At 33.7% G+C, this 17,677-nt stretch overlaps 1 protein-coding gene across 1 annotated transcript in view; it reads left to right on the forward strand.

The window, feature by feature from the left end:
• The first annotated feature begins 4,394 nt into the window (after positions 1 to 4,394).
• LOC121371575 (WD repeat-containing protein 26-like) overlaps positions 4,395 to 17,677 on the forward strand; it is a 28,963-nt gene continuing 15,680 nt past the window's right edge. Inside the window, exons 1-6 of the mRNA XM_041497576.1 lie at positions 4,395 to 4,796; positions 9,176 to 9,275; positions 12,922 to 12,978; positions 13,398 to 13,534; positions 14,477 to 14,574; positions 17,373 to 17,529. Coding sequence (XP_041353510.1) covers positions 4,588 to 4,796; positions 9,176 to 9,275; positions 12,922 to 12,978; positions 13,398 to 13,534; positions 14,477 to 14,574; positions 17,373 to 17,529 — 758 coding nt within the window. The 5' untranslated portion in view covers positions 4,395 to 4,587. The remainder of the gene's footprint in view (positions 4,797 to 9,175; positions 9,276 to 12,921; positions 12,979 to 13,397; positions 13,535 to 14,476; positions 14,575 to 17,372; positions 17,530 to 17,677) is intronic.

Here is a 17,677-nt window from a genome sequence, read left to right on the forward strand (position 1 = left end):
AGATACTGTTTGATTTGATGGGGGCAGGATGTAGTTCATATAACATCCAGTTGAAGACTATACTTCGTGTGAAGATACTGTTTGATTTGATGGGGGCAGGATGTAGTTCATATAACATCCAGTTGAAGACTATACTTCGTGTGAAGATACTGTTTGATTTGATGGGGGCAGGATGTAGTTCATATAACATCCAGTTGAAGACTATACTTCGTGTGAAGATACTGTTTGATTTGATGGGGGCAGGATGTAGTTCATATAACATCCAGTTCAAGACTTTACTTCGTGTGAAGATACTGTTTGATTTGATGGGGGCAGGATGTAGTTCATATAACATCCAGTTGAAGACTATACTTCGTGTGAAGATACTGTTTGATTTGATGGGGGCAGGATGTAGTTCATATAACATCCAGTTCAAGACTATACTTCGTGTGAAGATACTGTTTGATTTGATGGGGGCAGGATGTAGTTCATATAACATCCAGTTGAAGACTATACTTCGTGTGAAGATACTGTTTGATTTGATGGGGACAGGATGTAGTTCATATATCATCCAGTTCAAGACTATACTTCGTGTGAAGATACTGTTTGATTTGATGGGGGCAGGATGTAGTTCATATAACATCCAGTTGAAGACTATACTTCGTGTGAAGATACTGTTTGATTTGATGGGGACAGGATGTAGTTCATATAACATCCAGTTCAAGACTATACTTCGTGTGAAGATACTGTTTGATTTGATGGGGGCAGGATGTAGTTCATATAACATCCAGTTGAAGACTATACTTCGTGTGAAGATACTGTTTGATTTAATGGGGGCAGGATGTAGTTCATATAACATCCAGTTGAAGACTATACTTCGTGTGAAGATACTGTTTGATTTGATGGGGGCAGGATGTAGTTCATATAACATCCAGTTGAAGACTATACTTCGTGTGAAGATACTGTTTGATTTGATGGGGACAGGATGTAGTTCATATAACATCCAGTTGAAGACTATACTTCGTGTGAAGATACTGTTTGATTTGATGGGGGCAGGATGTAGTTCATATAACATCCAGTTGAAGACTATACTTCGTGTGAAGATACTGTTTGATTTGATGGGGACAGGATGTAGTTCATATAACATCCAGTTGAAGACTATACTTCGTGTGAAGATACTGTTTGATTTGATGGGGGCAGGATGTAGTTCATATAACATCCAGTTGAAGACTATACTTCGTGTGAAGATACTGTTTGATTTAATGGGGGCAGGATGTAGTTCATATAACATCCAGTTGAAGACTATACTTCGTGTGAAGATACTGTTTGATTTGATGGGGGCAGGATGTAGTTCATATAACATCCAGTTGAAGACTATACTTCGTGTGAAGATACTGTTTGATTTGATGGGGGCAGGATGTAGTTCATATAACATCCAGTTGAAGACTATACTTCGTGTGAAGATACTGTTTGATTTGATGGGGGCAGGATGTATTTCATATAACATCCAGTTCAAGACTATACTTCGTGCGAAGATAGTTTGATTTGATGGGGGCAGGATGTAGTTCATATAACATCCAGTTGAAGACTATACTTCGTGTGAAGATACTGTTTGATTTGATGGGGGCAGGATGTAGTTCATATAACATCCAGTTCAAGACTATACTTCGTGTGAAGATACTGTTTGATTTGATGAGGGCAGGAGCTGATTTGAAGGGAGCTTTGTGGGATCAAACACCCTTGGTGGACTCAATTTCAGATTGTTTCCCCACTCCCATCTCAACCTGTGCCCAACAACTGGTATGTCAAAGGCCATGGTATGTGCTGTTTTGTAAAATACCTTGCTACTAATGGAAAAAATTTAACTGGTTTCCTTACAAAAACTACAACAAATTATCAAAATGTTTGACATCCAATAATCAATGATTAATAAATCATATGGTGCTCCAGTAGTGTCTTTAAACAACAAAAAAGAACTTTAACTGTATTCCCATGCTACAAATGAAAACATGTACAGCTAGTTTCCTCAGAAGACTATGTGTCATAATTACTAAATGTTTGAAATCAATAGCTGATGATTAATTAATCAGTGCTCTAGTGGTGTCGTTAAACTATTTGCTTTGTGATTAATAACCCTTCACTGCAGTCAAAGTACAAAGTTCGTCTTGACCTAACCAGAGTATGGTATAAAAATAATGACGCCATTCAGACGATATACAGTGATTCAGCTCATTCTAGACTAGACTTTATATAAGGAGTTGGAGTCCAACTCCCCAGGAAAACATACCAGAAAAAAACGTTTGAGGCGAGGGAGGAGAGAGGGTCGATCTCGAAATTCGCCTGCACAGCGCCTGCCTTTTAAGGGCTTGAATAGGTTACTGATTCTTCTCAAAAACCTTATGACTAGTTATACTATGACATGTACTGTTAAAATGCTCGATATTAACAAGACGTTAGTAGGCTATAAGTATAAAGTGACAGGGATGGGTGGAGGATTTTTTTCTATGGAGATGATGTTCATATCGTTTAAAAAGGGCACCTACAATATTCAAAACTAAAGTGTATCATGCAGTGGCGTAGCGTGGGTTGCCAGCGCCCGGGGCAAGGCAAGTATTGCGCCCCCCTAACCAGTGGACTGTTAGCACTCCCCGAGTCCCTTCCACCAGTCCAGAATTTTGCGCCCGGGGCAACCGCCCCGTATGCCTGCCAATATCTCCCCCAAACACCAAGCCGACGAAGACATTAACGTCTCTCACTAAACACAAATAAATTAATTGTATTAATTTGCTACACATGTTCTGTTAAATGTATGAATCTTCAATAGCATTGGGTGTTTTCTGAGACAAATCCGTGCTATCAATTTAAAGCGGGAGATGGCGGGGGAGGGAGGGGGGAGGGAGAGGAAGTATTTTCTTATCATTTTTGTTTCCACCTGCGCCTTTAGGTGTTTTGGAAGTGATACCCGCTCCCGCACTGGTAGACACGCTGAAGCCTATATTAGGTCCAGGACCTCTATCTACAAATTTTAATAACAAATATTTTCATGTAGTGCAAGATGACAGACAATAATAGACATATACATTTCTAAATCATAACAGATTTACACACCGACTTGAAATTGAAATTGGTAGGTACAGAAATGTTGAACAATACAAAAGGATATGCAAAATGTGCAACTCTGGTGTTGTCAGAGATGAATTACACTTTCTAATAACATATCGAGGCCTTACAAAACGCAGAAACATACTATAAAAAAAACAAAAACTATACCAGCTAAACCCAACATTTATTCAATTAACAGACACTGAGAAACTTATAACATGCATTGTTTTGTTTTTCTTTTCTCGATATTGATATTATTGTTCATGTCTGTATAATTCATATACGGAAATAAATGATTGAATTGAATAGATTCATCAGATAATAATAGATAGCCTAATTAAACACAAAACTAGACCTACCTAAATATTATACAAGATTAACTACAGGTTTGAGAAGAGAAAGAAAACAGAATGATACAGACGCAATTTAAAAAAACTAAATAATTGTTAACTTTTAAAACTTATATTGTTTAAAATAAAGACCGTAGGTCTATTAAAATGTCCATACATATAAGCCTATTCGGGTTTGTTAAGTGCAGATAGAAACAAAGAACTTCTTCACACAAAAAAATCCTATAATAGAAGAGTATTTTTCTCAACAACATACTTGTTCTTTGGGGGGGGGGGGGGGGGGATTTTGTTTTTGGTATTTTTGTAGGTTCAAATTTTTTAAGTGGTTTATTTTAGACTAAGCCCTACATAGCCTATTTAATGTAGGCATTCCATTCGAGACGCAGGCCTATATAAATTCACATAACCTAATTATAACTTCATGGTTTTTAATTAATATAAATATATTATAAAGGATCTTGTTACATTATGCGTACCAGATTAAGTAACATTAAAATAACAAGAAACATCCAATTACGTGTCCTTTGTTGACAGGTGGTTGGTTCTTACAATGAAATTAAAGTTATTGTATAACAGTGATGTTCAAACTCATGTTATTAGATGATGTCAACAGAAAACATTTATATTATTTATAAGTTATTTTTTGTTTGTTAGTAGGCCTGTATTTAATAATTTAGAAATAATAGCAAGTAGGCATGTTAATTTAATTGATCATAGCTAAAAAAAAAACAGTTTCTGTCACAAACATTTTGGTTAATTTCGGCTAATTTCGTGTATTGTCGGAACAATGTCCAATTTATTGTTTTGCACGGATATTTCTTATAACAATATTAAAAACTACCATTCAACTGTTGTATTGTTATTTGGACAAGAAGAAGTTTTCCAAAAAGCGAATCCCTGACGCTGACAGGTATTTCCCATAATCCATACTACATCTGGTGACGTCATGTAGCAAAACAAATTTGGTCACAGGAGACTGGTTAGCGGAGCTGTTTTGTTCGTCGTCTTTGTCCATTATTTTAGTCCATTGGTTTGTATTAATTGAACAATACAAACCATAAGAACTTGCAAAGCAATACTGGCATCGTCGTCGGACTCAGAAGACGGTGGAGTTTCGCCCCCACCGCTCAAAAAACAACGACTCTCTGTCTCGAATATGCAGGCAAATTTTAATGGCTGCCAGCAAAATGGGGAAACCAGTGAGGAGATTGAAAACGGTACCCAGCAAAATGGGGCTTGTTCATCAGCCACTAATGGGGCTGTATCAAGTGAAGGTGCTAAAGGGACACCCGTTAAAGCCATGTCTAAGACTGACATTGACGTAGTGCGACTGATCGGTCAGCATTTGATCGGACTTGGCTTGAAGTAAGAGTCAATTGCAATATGTGACAGGTGTTTTAGCTGATCAGCTGATTTCGTATAGCTTTCATTCAGATGGAAATTATAAGCTGCCATTTCTGGATTGCTTACTTCCTTGACATCTCTCCTATTCATATAATGTGACTTATTTTGTTTACAATACTTCTAGTTCATTCATTATTGTATACATTGTGTACATAAAGGATTAACCTACAGGAAAGCTATATATAGAACAACAACACTATTTGATGGTTACCCCATACTCATTTACATAAACTAGTATATTTGTAACCACTTAAAACAAATGATGTATTTAATTTTACAATTAAATGCATTGAAGTATTTCACGAATTGTTGAGTAGGTACTGGTCGTAGTTCACCAAGGTAAACATCTACGGTCCGTTTTTTTACATTTTGACATTTATTGGACCCGATGTTTACAATGTTAATAGCAAAAACAAGCGTGCGATTTCCGCCCAGATTTCAGGCGGAATCGATACAACCATGGAATTAATTATTTCTTGGCGAAATATGAGATGTACTAACAAATATAAACACTTACTGTATAAAGAAAACCTCCCGACTTACGTTTTACGTATAAATAGACAGTTTGTCCAAATAGTAATCCTGCATTAATCCAATTGTCAGTTACGAACAAAATCTCGAATATTCCCGCCGGCCATTATGAGCATATTTAAAATGTGATTGAAAACTGTTGGCGGAATCGGATTATTTTTATTATTCGTCTCTGGTTCACGAGTTTCTTCCACGATAATAATAATAATAATAATAATAATAAATAAACTAATTAATGAATAATATTTTTTTTAAATCAGTTAATAAATAATAAATTAATTAATAATAACAACTAAATAATATAATAAATAATTAATTAATACTTAATAAATAATAATATAATAGTAAATTACTGAATAATGTTAGTAATTATAATAAATAACATAACAAATAAATTATTGATTTAATAATAATAAATCAATTATTGATTTAATAATAATAAATTAATTAATTTAATTATTAACTAAATGAAAACGTGTTTTTTTTTCATTTATAAATGTTTCCATTACACACACACACGCACACACACTTATACACACACAAGACAGAGGGGGGTTGGGGGAGACAGACATAGAGAGATGAAACGGGGTAGCAAGAGATCACACATTTGCTTGTTTCTTGTTGTTTTCTTGTTAATGTGCATTATTCGTAATTAATGTGCTTTATTCGTAATTTAGTGTGCTTACCCATGTTTAACACACACTGGTATGAGGCAGTTGTCTCAAGCAGCAATTGTCACCAAGTCACACTTATGAATTAATTACATTCAACAACACAGTTAATATTCAAATGGTTACGTAGGAATCAAAATACACATCAGTTTAGCCAATGTGCAGACAGGCACAAGGCAGTTATCACAAGCAGTCACAGTTATACATTAATTATTACAATAAATGTTCATCTGGTTACTAGGCAATCCTCAACAACACAGTTCATGTTAAATTAGTCAAGTAGGAATAAATTATCACGAACAGCAGTTGTCATCAACAGTATGAATGAAACACATCAGTGCAATACAACTGTTGTTGAGGATAACCTCGCAACCATATGACAATGTTTTGTAATTAGTGTGACTTGATAACAATTGCTGCTTGTGATAACTGCCTTGTACCTGTCTGCACATTGCCTAAACCGATGTGTACTTTGATTCCTACTTAACCGTTTGAACATTAACTGTGTTGTTGACGATTGCCTCACAACCATATGAACACGTTTTGTAATTACAATGCTGTGCAGATTTGTTATGTAACTACATATGACTTATAGTACAATTTTTGAAAGTAGTTAAATTAATGTTTCAAGGAATAAATTAGATGGAGCTGACAATCATTATAACATTTTAGATTTACATGTATAAAATATTTTCAACAGCCAGTTTAACTTTCAAATTGTTTTTTCCCCATTTCTTTGTGTGTCTATTCACCTTTCCCCAGAACTTGCTATAAAAGATTAATATAAATATTATGAAAGATTAATGAAACTATTTACAATGATTTTTTAGGTTGTGGGGTTGGGCATGTTAATTACAAGAAATTTATATATTTTTTTTTTTTTTTTTTTAATTAAATAAAAGCCCTAAAATAACTAATAACCAGTAATTATAGCTAAAAAAAAAAAAAAAAATTAAAACAAAAAGAAGAGTAAAAATTAATAATAAATAAAATAAATAAATAAATAAAAACCCTTAAAATAACTAATGACCTACAATGATAATTAAACTAAGATTTTTTTTAAAGAAAAAAAAGAAGAGAAAAACCTTTGAAACACATGTAAGCAATGGCCTGTAATAATAATATTAAAAAAAAATACTAATAATTTTTAAAAAAGTAAATAAATGAAGGCCTTAAAATAAGTAATGACCTGTACTGACAATCATTATTTTTCTAATAATAATAAAAAAGAATAATACACCCCAAAACTTGAATGTGATATTATTATTAATAATGCATATAATGCAACCCACACAAAGCACATATATAGAAACATAAATAACAAAATAAATAATCAATTCCATTCAGTTCAACAATATTTCTTTTTATTGCTTGATACGAATAATTCTCGTTCCGCAATATTTTCATTCCGCATTTTCGATGTGCCAGGATAAAAATAGCTTTCAAATGTTTAAATGTGTCATCTTCAAACATCTAATCCTGGAAAGGTTACCAAAGGTATTGTACTTAATATTTTTGTCTGAAATTTATTAAAATATGTTGTTGTACGTGTTGAGGCTCTTAAATAAAGCACATCTGGCTGATTTTATTAAATCGTGATTGCAAATGGAAAATTCGATCCAATGGATAAACGTTACGGCACAGCAATAAACATCACAATAATAAATATAGTGCCGGAGACGTTTATCTTGATGAACTAGTACTGGTCGGCACTTATTGCTTCAAATGTTTTACTGTTTGTTTATTTACTTGCTCATCATCATGGGTTTTTTTTCACCATTAATTTTAAAGAATAATATTATACATACAAGATATTAACCTTTAGACTACTGGATTAATTTTTAACAAAAACCACGTTGAGTGGTACAAGTTTATAATTTTTACTCACATATATTCACTTAAATGTTTTATAAAAACATGAAATAAAGTTCATATATTAATCGGTAAGTATTATTTTCGTGTCTTTTTTTGTAATTTTTATTATTTTAGATCAGTTAATGGCAATTTAATTAGGCAAGAAATCGAAAAAGTTGCATTTACTTAGGGCATTTGTGGCCAGCTGTCCAGTATTTATATCCAATATTCCCGATAACTGGTTTTCTCACCAGATTTCTTTTGACAAAACGAACTACGATTCATATTGCAATATTTGGTGATTTTCATTGTCGGTAAAACGATCAAATTTATTATCAAATCAGTTGTCACAATCAGCTACCGATCCCTGAAAATGACAGCGACGTGCCGCCGTTGTTGTCAAGCGAAAATACTTTGCAGAAAACCACTTTTTGATCTCAAAATTTCAAGGTATTTTCAGTTGAAAAAATCAAAACAAAAGCCACAATTTTGAAGAAAAAAAAACGTTTTTCTTTAATTATATTTCCGTTTCCGGTGAGTGTCGTGTGCAAAACGGCGGGAAATATGAATTGGGGAATGCACTGTATACAGTGTACAGTATATCGACTGACGTGACGTCGGGCGAGATATCTCGCCTGCAGTAGTCAGAAGGTTAAAAAAACCCACCCTCAGCTGTTGCACTATCGGTGTCCATTATATTGATATACTTGGTTATTTTGGTAGTTTTTAGTTCATTAAATGGAAAATATTACAGTACTTGTTCAAACATGCAATTACATCATAGAAAAGTAATTTTGCAAATCTGTGTCTCCTTGTATTTCTTTGTCAGACAACAAAAAGCTATTTCATTATATGTCTGTGATCACTGCTTTAAAAAAATTGTATCTTGTTATGGATTCCTTTTCCTTTTATATTGGTGTCATGATTATCTTCAAAGCACAACACTGATTTTCTTTTGTTTTTACAGGGCAACTTTGTTTATTAGTTTTGCTTAAAATAGTGTTCATAAAACTTTTTTTTTCAAGGGCGTAAACATATTTACGACTATAAATATTAAAATTGTAGCTACGGTAATGCACATTTTTATTGTTGGTTTTAGGCATAAATTTTAAGAAGAGATGTAAATAGGATTTTGTTTTGCAAAAAACAGTAAAATTAGCTAGTATTAGTAAAAGATGTCACTTCTGCCATTAAAATCAGTTGTTTTGACTAATATATAGTATTTTCACTAAAAATATTAACTTGTTTACTTCACACTATGTATAAAGTGTTAATTGTTTTCAGTCGAACTGCTGAGCAACTCATAAGTGAATCTGGCTGCACATTAGAACATGAAGCTGCAGCCAAATTCCGATCCAACGTACTGGAGGGCGACTGGGAAAAGGTAAGTGATGATGTATATTTTATTAATTTATTTCAAACCATAACATTACAATAAATATAAATATATAAATACATGTGTATTACATACATCATCTATATAAAAATACAAGTAGCGCCATCTAGTGCCTAGATGGAAACGTTAACATAGAGGGCTGTTCATACCCTAGAACCGTATTTTTTGGCCTATTACACATACTGTTGTATGAACTGCACCCCATGTTTTTAGACAAACTTCCAACCTTCGTCCTTACATAAACTGAACCTTTAAATAAACCACCGTTAAAACAAGGCCACAAACTTAATTACAGTTAATTATTGTTTGTATTTAATAATAATTAAGATATCCATTCTCCTTTAAATTCAAACAATAAATAATTGTTGATTGTGTGGCTTTCAGTTTCGTTTTACCTAATGGTCAAGTTTCGTAAACAAACCCTGCTATTTTCATGAAAATATGAACAACTTCATATTGTTCATAATCTTGCATTAGTTGCAAAAAAATTGATACAATAAATACACAATAACATTTTATTTGTTCCAGTATGATTACAAAGCGTGAACCAAAAAAAAGTGCACAAGTAAGAATTACTAGTACTCACTTGATTACACATGTTTTTCTGTAACCTAACTAGCATGCCATGTGCAAAAAATTACATATTCAAATGAGGCCGGGTTAAGCTGGCCAGTGACGGTGAACCGAAACTAAACACAGTCCTGTTGATCATTAACAGACTTTTCAACATTGTTTTATAACAGCCTTTTATATTTGCCTAGAAATATATATTTATAATATATATAATTACATGTAATATAATGAAATACAACAAAAGATATGCACAAAACATTAATGCGGTGTAAAGTTATGCAGCTGAACTTCAACACAGGTCACCTGTCAGGTGTATACATTAGTTCACTTATTCATTATATTATTTTCTCAATCTAAATTGGAGATACACCTAGACTCCAATTTTTTTTTTAATATTCACATTGGGACCTCCAATAACTGTTGAAGTAATAAAATAAGTTTCTACACAAATGTTTGTGCACAGCGTTATGTTCTGTATAAATTAGCTTGCTATTTATACTGGGAATGTCAACTTGTAATAAAAACATTTACAGGTACTCCAATTATGTGATTTTAATTCGCAAACTACGTACTGAACTTAAATTCTGATATATTAATTAAAAATATTACAAACAGGTTTACAACAAACAGAGGTGTTAAAGAGATAAAGAAACTGTTTTGATGTCACTGTTAAGGTCTGGCTTTTGCAATTGGCCATAAATGGCCATGACATTGTAATTGTGTCATGTGACATTGTTTAGGCTGCCACTGGCTTTTTATCGGCAGTACCAAACATGCAAGTGGGGTATGTTTGCTACAGACTATAAAAACATTACCAGGCCTTTCCCCAGGATTTTTTTAAGGCGCTTACATATTTAGCATCATTATAACACAAAAATCAAGCCAAAAGAAGTGGGGTAGTGAGTTAAAAACAGTTAAGTGTTTGTCTTCAATCCATCAAATCATGTTGGGGTTTTTTGTGTGGGAGGAGAGGGGGGGGGGGGGGGACTTTTTTTCTAAAAAACCCATCAATTCCCCATTCATAATTTGCCTCATGTTGTTGTTGTTGATTTCAGCGTCGTGTTAAATGCTTGTTGTGATTTCTGCTTGTAAAATACCTAAGCTAAGAATGCTGACTTCACAGTATATTCCATTTATAAAAAAAAAACTACCAAACAAACCCCAAAATGTTATAAAATTAAATTTTACTTTTTCAAAAAAAATCCAGCTAACTTATTAAATGTCATCTCACAGTTTAACAAAGATATATCTAGCATTATCTAACAATAGTTTATTGTAACTAATTCAATGTACGTTTAACTGCAATTTGTATAAATACTGCACGCACATTTCCCGCGATCGCGATCTCAGTGCGTGCTCTCGACCATAGGTACAAAATTAACAAAGACAAAGGAAATAACGAAACTGCAGTTAGGTATTCATTGATGCAAACAACTATTGTTTTTCTACACATTTTACATCAAGATTTACTCCTGTGTAATCGTATTGTTCATGTCCGCAACGATATCTCTTAACACGTGGGTGTCAGCTGACTCTGAAGCGTGACGTTATTACGCCGAGAGCTTTCCTCATTCAGCCAACGAACGTTTTTCCTAACGTTCGCGAACTACTTGATTGGTGTCCGTCGTGTCCATTTGTTTAACGTGAAGCGCACAAAACAGTGTAGCGAACGTTTTGTTTCCGCTCGGCTCTGGCTGAACTCAGCCCTTGGGATAGCCGACATGCCGTTCGGCCCTGAACTGGCATGTGTATTCAAATTGACATGCATTGTCGGTTTGTTTTTATTACTTCGGTTCAAAGACTTTACAAAATTAAAATAGCAAGTTACATATCTTCCAGACATTGAATCGCCGTCACATTGCTGTCATACATGTCGAATGCATGCGTTAAAATTAATAACCTTGATTATTAAAATTAGCAAACATCATAAGGCATACGCTGTATTCTGGTTAACACCGTTTCTCGTTACCGGTCGCGAGATCGCTATTATGCTAATTGAATATGTGGTATTATTATGTTTGAGGTGTCGAATAGATTATGTAACCGTTTGTTCACATCAGAAGATAGAAAATGAAGTTACGGATCACAGCTCCATTGTTTTGTATACATGTTACAAATTAAGTCGACACGGTCCTGCAGTTAAGGCGCTTACCAGACATGAAGGCGCTTACTTGGCTGGCTAAGGGAGCACGGGCCGTGTCGGCTTATCGCTCTAGGGAAACCCCTGATTACTTCGTATAATATGAGACAAATTACTACATTTTAAAACACCAGATAATCACATCTGATGCACTACTAACAATAAAACTAAGAAACTTTGCGGTTAAGTCTATTTTTGTCACTGTAAGTATAACGATACACAAGTGTTGTATTGGAAAGGAAACGTTTTATTTAACGATGCACTCAACACATTTTATTTATGGTTATATGGCGTCAGACATATTGTTAAGAACCACACATATATTGAGAGAGGAAACCTGCTGTCGCCACTTCATGGGCTACTCTTTTCGATTAGCAGCAAGGGATCTTTTATATACACCATCCCACAGACAGGGTAGTACATACCACAGCCTTTGATATACCAGTCGTCGTGCACTGGCTGGAACGAGAAATAGCCCATTGAGTCCACTGACGGGGATCGATCCCAGACCGACCGTGTATCGAGCGAGCACTTTACCACTGGGCTACATCCTGCCCCTGTGTTGTAGTGTTTCTAGCCTGACTGCACTATTAATAAAGAGCCATTCCATTGTAATGCTTCAGTCCCAGTCATTTGGTGTGCCATATTATTATTATGAGAATGAAAAAAAAAGTGGTGCGGTTTATATGTACAGCCGTTAACATAAAATTCATAAATAAAGTGCACAATTTTATAAACACACTTGCAATTCACAGTTAAAAAAGTAGCGGTTTATATCCTAAAAATACGGTACATACTTTTGACAATTTTGTGAGATTTAATTAATTTGAACTAATACTTTTATTTTGTTTTTAGGTTTTGTTTGTTAATAGATTTTTGGTATAAATATACTTGCACAATTACATTTTTATTTTATTTTAGGCTGAAGCTGATCTCGAAGAACTAAAGGATCTTGTTGAATGTCCACAAGGCTTGTTGGTATGAACTGAATTTTGTTCAATTAATGTACCATGAGCAAAATACTAATGACACTTTTGTTCATATATATTTGTCAAATTTGGATGAAGCAAATTAATTTGATTTAAAGAAAGGATATCACCCATTTAAAAAAAAAAATTCTTCTGAGTACACACTTAAGAAATAACTTTGTAAATTTGTGTATCAACCAACAGAAAATTTCTTCTCTCTCCCCCCCCCCCCCCCCCCCATAATTCACAATGTTGCAGTTTTGTTTAGACCTATAGATTGCAGGTCTAAAGTTCTTTGAAAACAAGTACTCATGCTGCTGATAATTTCAGGTTATTCATTAAGCTTTCTTTAAGTCTAGAAATATGCAGTCAATGATCAACTTTATATTGTGCATTGATTTATATGTATGTTAACAAATATTTTTCTAGAAAATGAGGTTCCTTCTGCTAGAACAAAAATACTTGGAGTATTTGGAGGACTTCAGACTGCTGGAGGCCCTGAACTGCATTCGCCAGGAACTGACCCCTTTGAAGTACAACACTGAGCGAGTCCATACCCTTACATCGTACGTGTAGATCTGTCTTTGTGAAACTGTGAATGCTGTATTATTGGTATACCAATATATTATGATGCAGTGGGTCAATGCTCATATGTGAAATAATGAAGGACTGACATAATTAAACAGTGTCTGACAAATGTTTGAGAAAGTCGCTCGTCCTCACAGAAGCTTTGGCCAGTGCTGTATGTACTAAAGTAATACAGTTGATAATTTTCACTAGCCCAGACCAAACATTCACTATTTGGATTTGTCCAACTCTGAATTAATAACCTGAAGTGATGATATATTTCATGTTTTGAATATAATGCATTTTCTTTATTTTATTACAAGCCTTCTTTAAAATTGGTTGACACTGCTGTAATAATATATTATTATACATATGATAAAGGTAATGTATATTGTGATATGTCGCGATACAAAACTTCTCATAATACCCATGCCTACTGCTTTATAATAGTAATAATTTAAAATATTCCACGCCACTACTTTTTTTTCAGACCAATTATTTTTCTGTGGCTTATTATTGATTGAATTATTTTTCTGCTTGGCAAATCAGTGACCATTAAATTGTTTTCAAAATATTGATTAGCGACAGTGCTAATCAACTTAAAAATGGATTATTATTTTAAAATTGTGTAACAATCTCTGAAACTTGCATAGTGAATAGTAATAAAATACTGTACAAAAGGTTCCCTGCAAATAATTTAGATTATATTTTTCTTATATAAACAGCACTGTAAATTAATGTCTGTGGCTATATATAAAATTAGAAACCAAGTAAAACTAAAAATAAAGATTTTTTTTTTGTTAATCATGAAGCATAGTTTGAAGTCTTTTGTGTTCTGTAATTAAAGTTCCAGATTAAGTTTTTGAAGCTTGAGTCTTATCTATTTATTTATAAAAATAGTTTAAATTATTTGAACATTCTGTATGCTGTTTCACTTTTAGATACATGATGTGCAGTAATGCTCAGGAACTTCGTGAGGTATCCCACTGGGCAGGTAAAGGACTGGAGTCCAGACAAAAGCTCATAGAAAGATTACAAAGTAAGCACTATATAATATTCCTGATTATAATAAATTATAGGCCAATGCTTTTGACAAGGTTACAAAGTAAGTCGATATTCATTACGCAGAGCTTCTAGATTATGGTAGCCCCACTCCCATGGCTAGTGATATTCAGTGTTGGGGGCTAGTAAAGAACTAATATTGCCATGCCCGACTGATAGTGAAAAACAAATAGTCAAATGTTGCAGTCTATTTTGTAAATATGAATAGCCTGCCCCCATCCCAACCCCCCAATGTTAGTGTTTTTAAGCTCTATCTTCATCGTTAGGTGACATATCTGATTATTACTATTATTTAGTAAAATTGTATTAACTTAAGTAAAGTAGGGTTAGTAATGTTTTTAAATCTGATTCCATGGATTTTATAAAAATTCTAGAAGCCCTGATTACATGAATTATCATTTTCTTTTTTGTCTTTTGACATACGGTCATGGAAAACTTACAGAGCAAGTACTATAGTGTATTTATAAATTGCTAGATAATTTCCACAGTGACTTGTTATTTCTTTTGCTCATTTCAGAAACTTGAGTTTGACAAATATGTTATAAAATTAATACATTTCAGAATTGTTATGTCTTACGTTTGGTATCAAATGATATCAATAGTTTCATTTTCATCTCGCGTTAAAAAAAACCCCAAAACAAAATTCAAAGTGTGTACATTTCAAATTTTTCCTTAAAGTATAAACATAAAAAAAATAATAAGTACCTTTGAATAACTAAATATGGTTTTAAAAAACAAAAGAAAAAAAATACTTGCATTACTGTGTTCCACTAACTATGTTGCATAATGCAGTGTTTAGAAATGATTAATTGCTCTCTCCTACACAATTGGGTTAAAGCAGGCTAGTGATGTTCAGTGTTGGGCTAGTAAATAACTACTATTGCCATGCCCAATGGCTAGTGAAAAAAGTTGTCAAATGCTGCATTTAAGTATTTAAATATGAATATCCTACCACCACCCCGTCCCCCAATCTTAGATTTTTAAGCTCTATCTCACTCTTTGGGTGACATATCCGATTATTATTACTATTAGTAAAATTGTATTAGGGCTAGTGAATTTTTAATTGTGGTTTGTAAATTTTTTAAATCACTGATCCCATGGCTAGTGATTTTTATAAGAATTCTAGAAGTCCTGGTTAAAGGTATCTTGAAATTTTCATTAAAAATATTTAACATTTTCTGTGTTTTCATGGAAATGCTCAATATATTTTAGAGTGATTTAAGTTCATTTGGACAGCTGTTACTAATGAAGTAAAATAATAATAACACTAAATTTTCTATATTAGTCTGCCATTAGTTTAATGGAATGGGTTCTTATTAGTCCCCAACTGGTCCAACCGGAGGGGGCTATAGGTTTCATCTGTCTCTGTCCCAAATATAGTTTTCCAGATGGTTGTTTTTTGTTCACAATTCCTGGAAATATTGAGCTGAAATTTTGTGTGTAGCTTTAACATGTACTGTTACAGATCAAGTTTAATTTTCATGGTGATTTGCCAGGTTTTTTTTTACAGAGTTATAGCCCTTGAATTTAAGAGATATGAAAATGTGTTGGGCCTGGTAGGGAACATGTATTACTTTATTAGAACTCTCAGAATGCTTGTTTTTATTTTTCACTGAAATGTTTTTACATTTTTAAAACGTTACTGTATTGTTTATTTTGTCCAGTATCATAAAGCCAACGGAATATCTTTTTGTGTGATCTAAAACAACATATTGGACTGAAAGCTAACTTTAAGCTAATGAACTAGAACAAAATATTATTAAAACTAATAATCAAACAATTAGTTTATTTAAAAAAATATAAATATGTATAAAAAAAACCCCAAAACCCATCAATTCTTATGAGAGACTATTTTAAAATGTCAAATGGTATAACATATATTAATAATATTGGAATATATACTCTTCAAAAACAAAGTAAGGGAATGTAGGAAATAACAGCCAATTAAAGAAGTATCAAGAGGTTTCAATGTCTAAGAATAGATGCATGATAATAATGAAGTAATTGGGAAGAAATGACAACCAATAGTTCATGTTGGCAGCAGATGGTATGGCTGGAAACAACTTTGAAACAAGATAGGGACGACATGTAAAAATAGAACATTCACGTCTTTTGATCAATAATGGGTAATACCCCCACGATTCATCAAACATTTGTTTATTTGACGTGGCATGATGATTTGAGGAAGTCTATCCCACTCTTGCACCATTGGCACCTGTTTACCATGTGGTGATTTTTAACGGTGGCACAAAACGTGGTTGCCGAGCTGCATATAGACTATTTCTGATCATCTGACCCGTCACTTGGACCGCAGTAGCCTGGTGTAATTTGTAGTGATTTGAGTCTCTGCCCTTCAGCTCGATTTTGTAGAACCAGGGTTCTGATGAATTGATCCTGGACTTGTGTGGTATCTGTTCCATAGTTTGCAGATCACAGACGGCGAAACATTGAACATATTGGCTACATCATGCTGAATTCTACCAGTTTGAAGCATGCCAATAGCCCTACAGTGTTCTTCACATCAGGCCACATCACTAATTCAAAGACAAACAATTCATAACATCCAAAGAACAAAGGTTACTTGATCATAAGATTCAGCAAAATTAACAGTAGTAATCACTCAAACAGATTTATCGACCGCTCTGTAAAGTGTCAAAATCACGAATGACTCCCTAACCACGTGTATGGGGCTACTGTGTGTTGCACTTGCACATTTTTTAACAATTTAATTGTATTGACAACTTTTACTGACATCAAGCTAATTGTGTTTTTCAGCGTTTTTACCTCCGTCTGTGATGCTACCTCCACGTCGTCTCTTAACTCTTCTGGGTCAGGCCGTCGAACTTCAGAAGGACAAGTGTCCATACCACAATACCAGGCTGGACATCAACATCGATGCTGTCTCATTGCTTCTCGACCATGCATGTACAAAGTAAGAGTGCTGGTTTGTTTGATGATGCTCAAAGTCTATCTTTAATAGTGGGCTGCTACTTTTTAATTATCTGTTGACTGTTGCATATGGCATATATTTATGTGGGAAATTTTTTCAGTCATAAATGTCACAAATGAAAGACGTTTTT

Source organism: Gigantopelta aegis, chromosome 4 (genome assembly GCF_016097555.1).
Source record: "Gigantopelta aegis isolate Gae_Host chromosome 4, Gae_host_genome, whole genome shotgun sequence".
NCBI classification, from domain to species: Eukaryota; Metazoa; Mollusca; class Gastropoda; order Neomphalida; family Peltospiridae; genus Gigantopelta; species Gigantopelta aegis.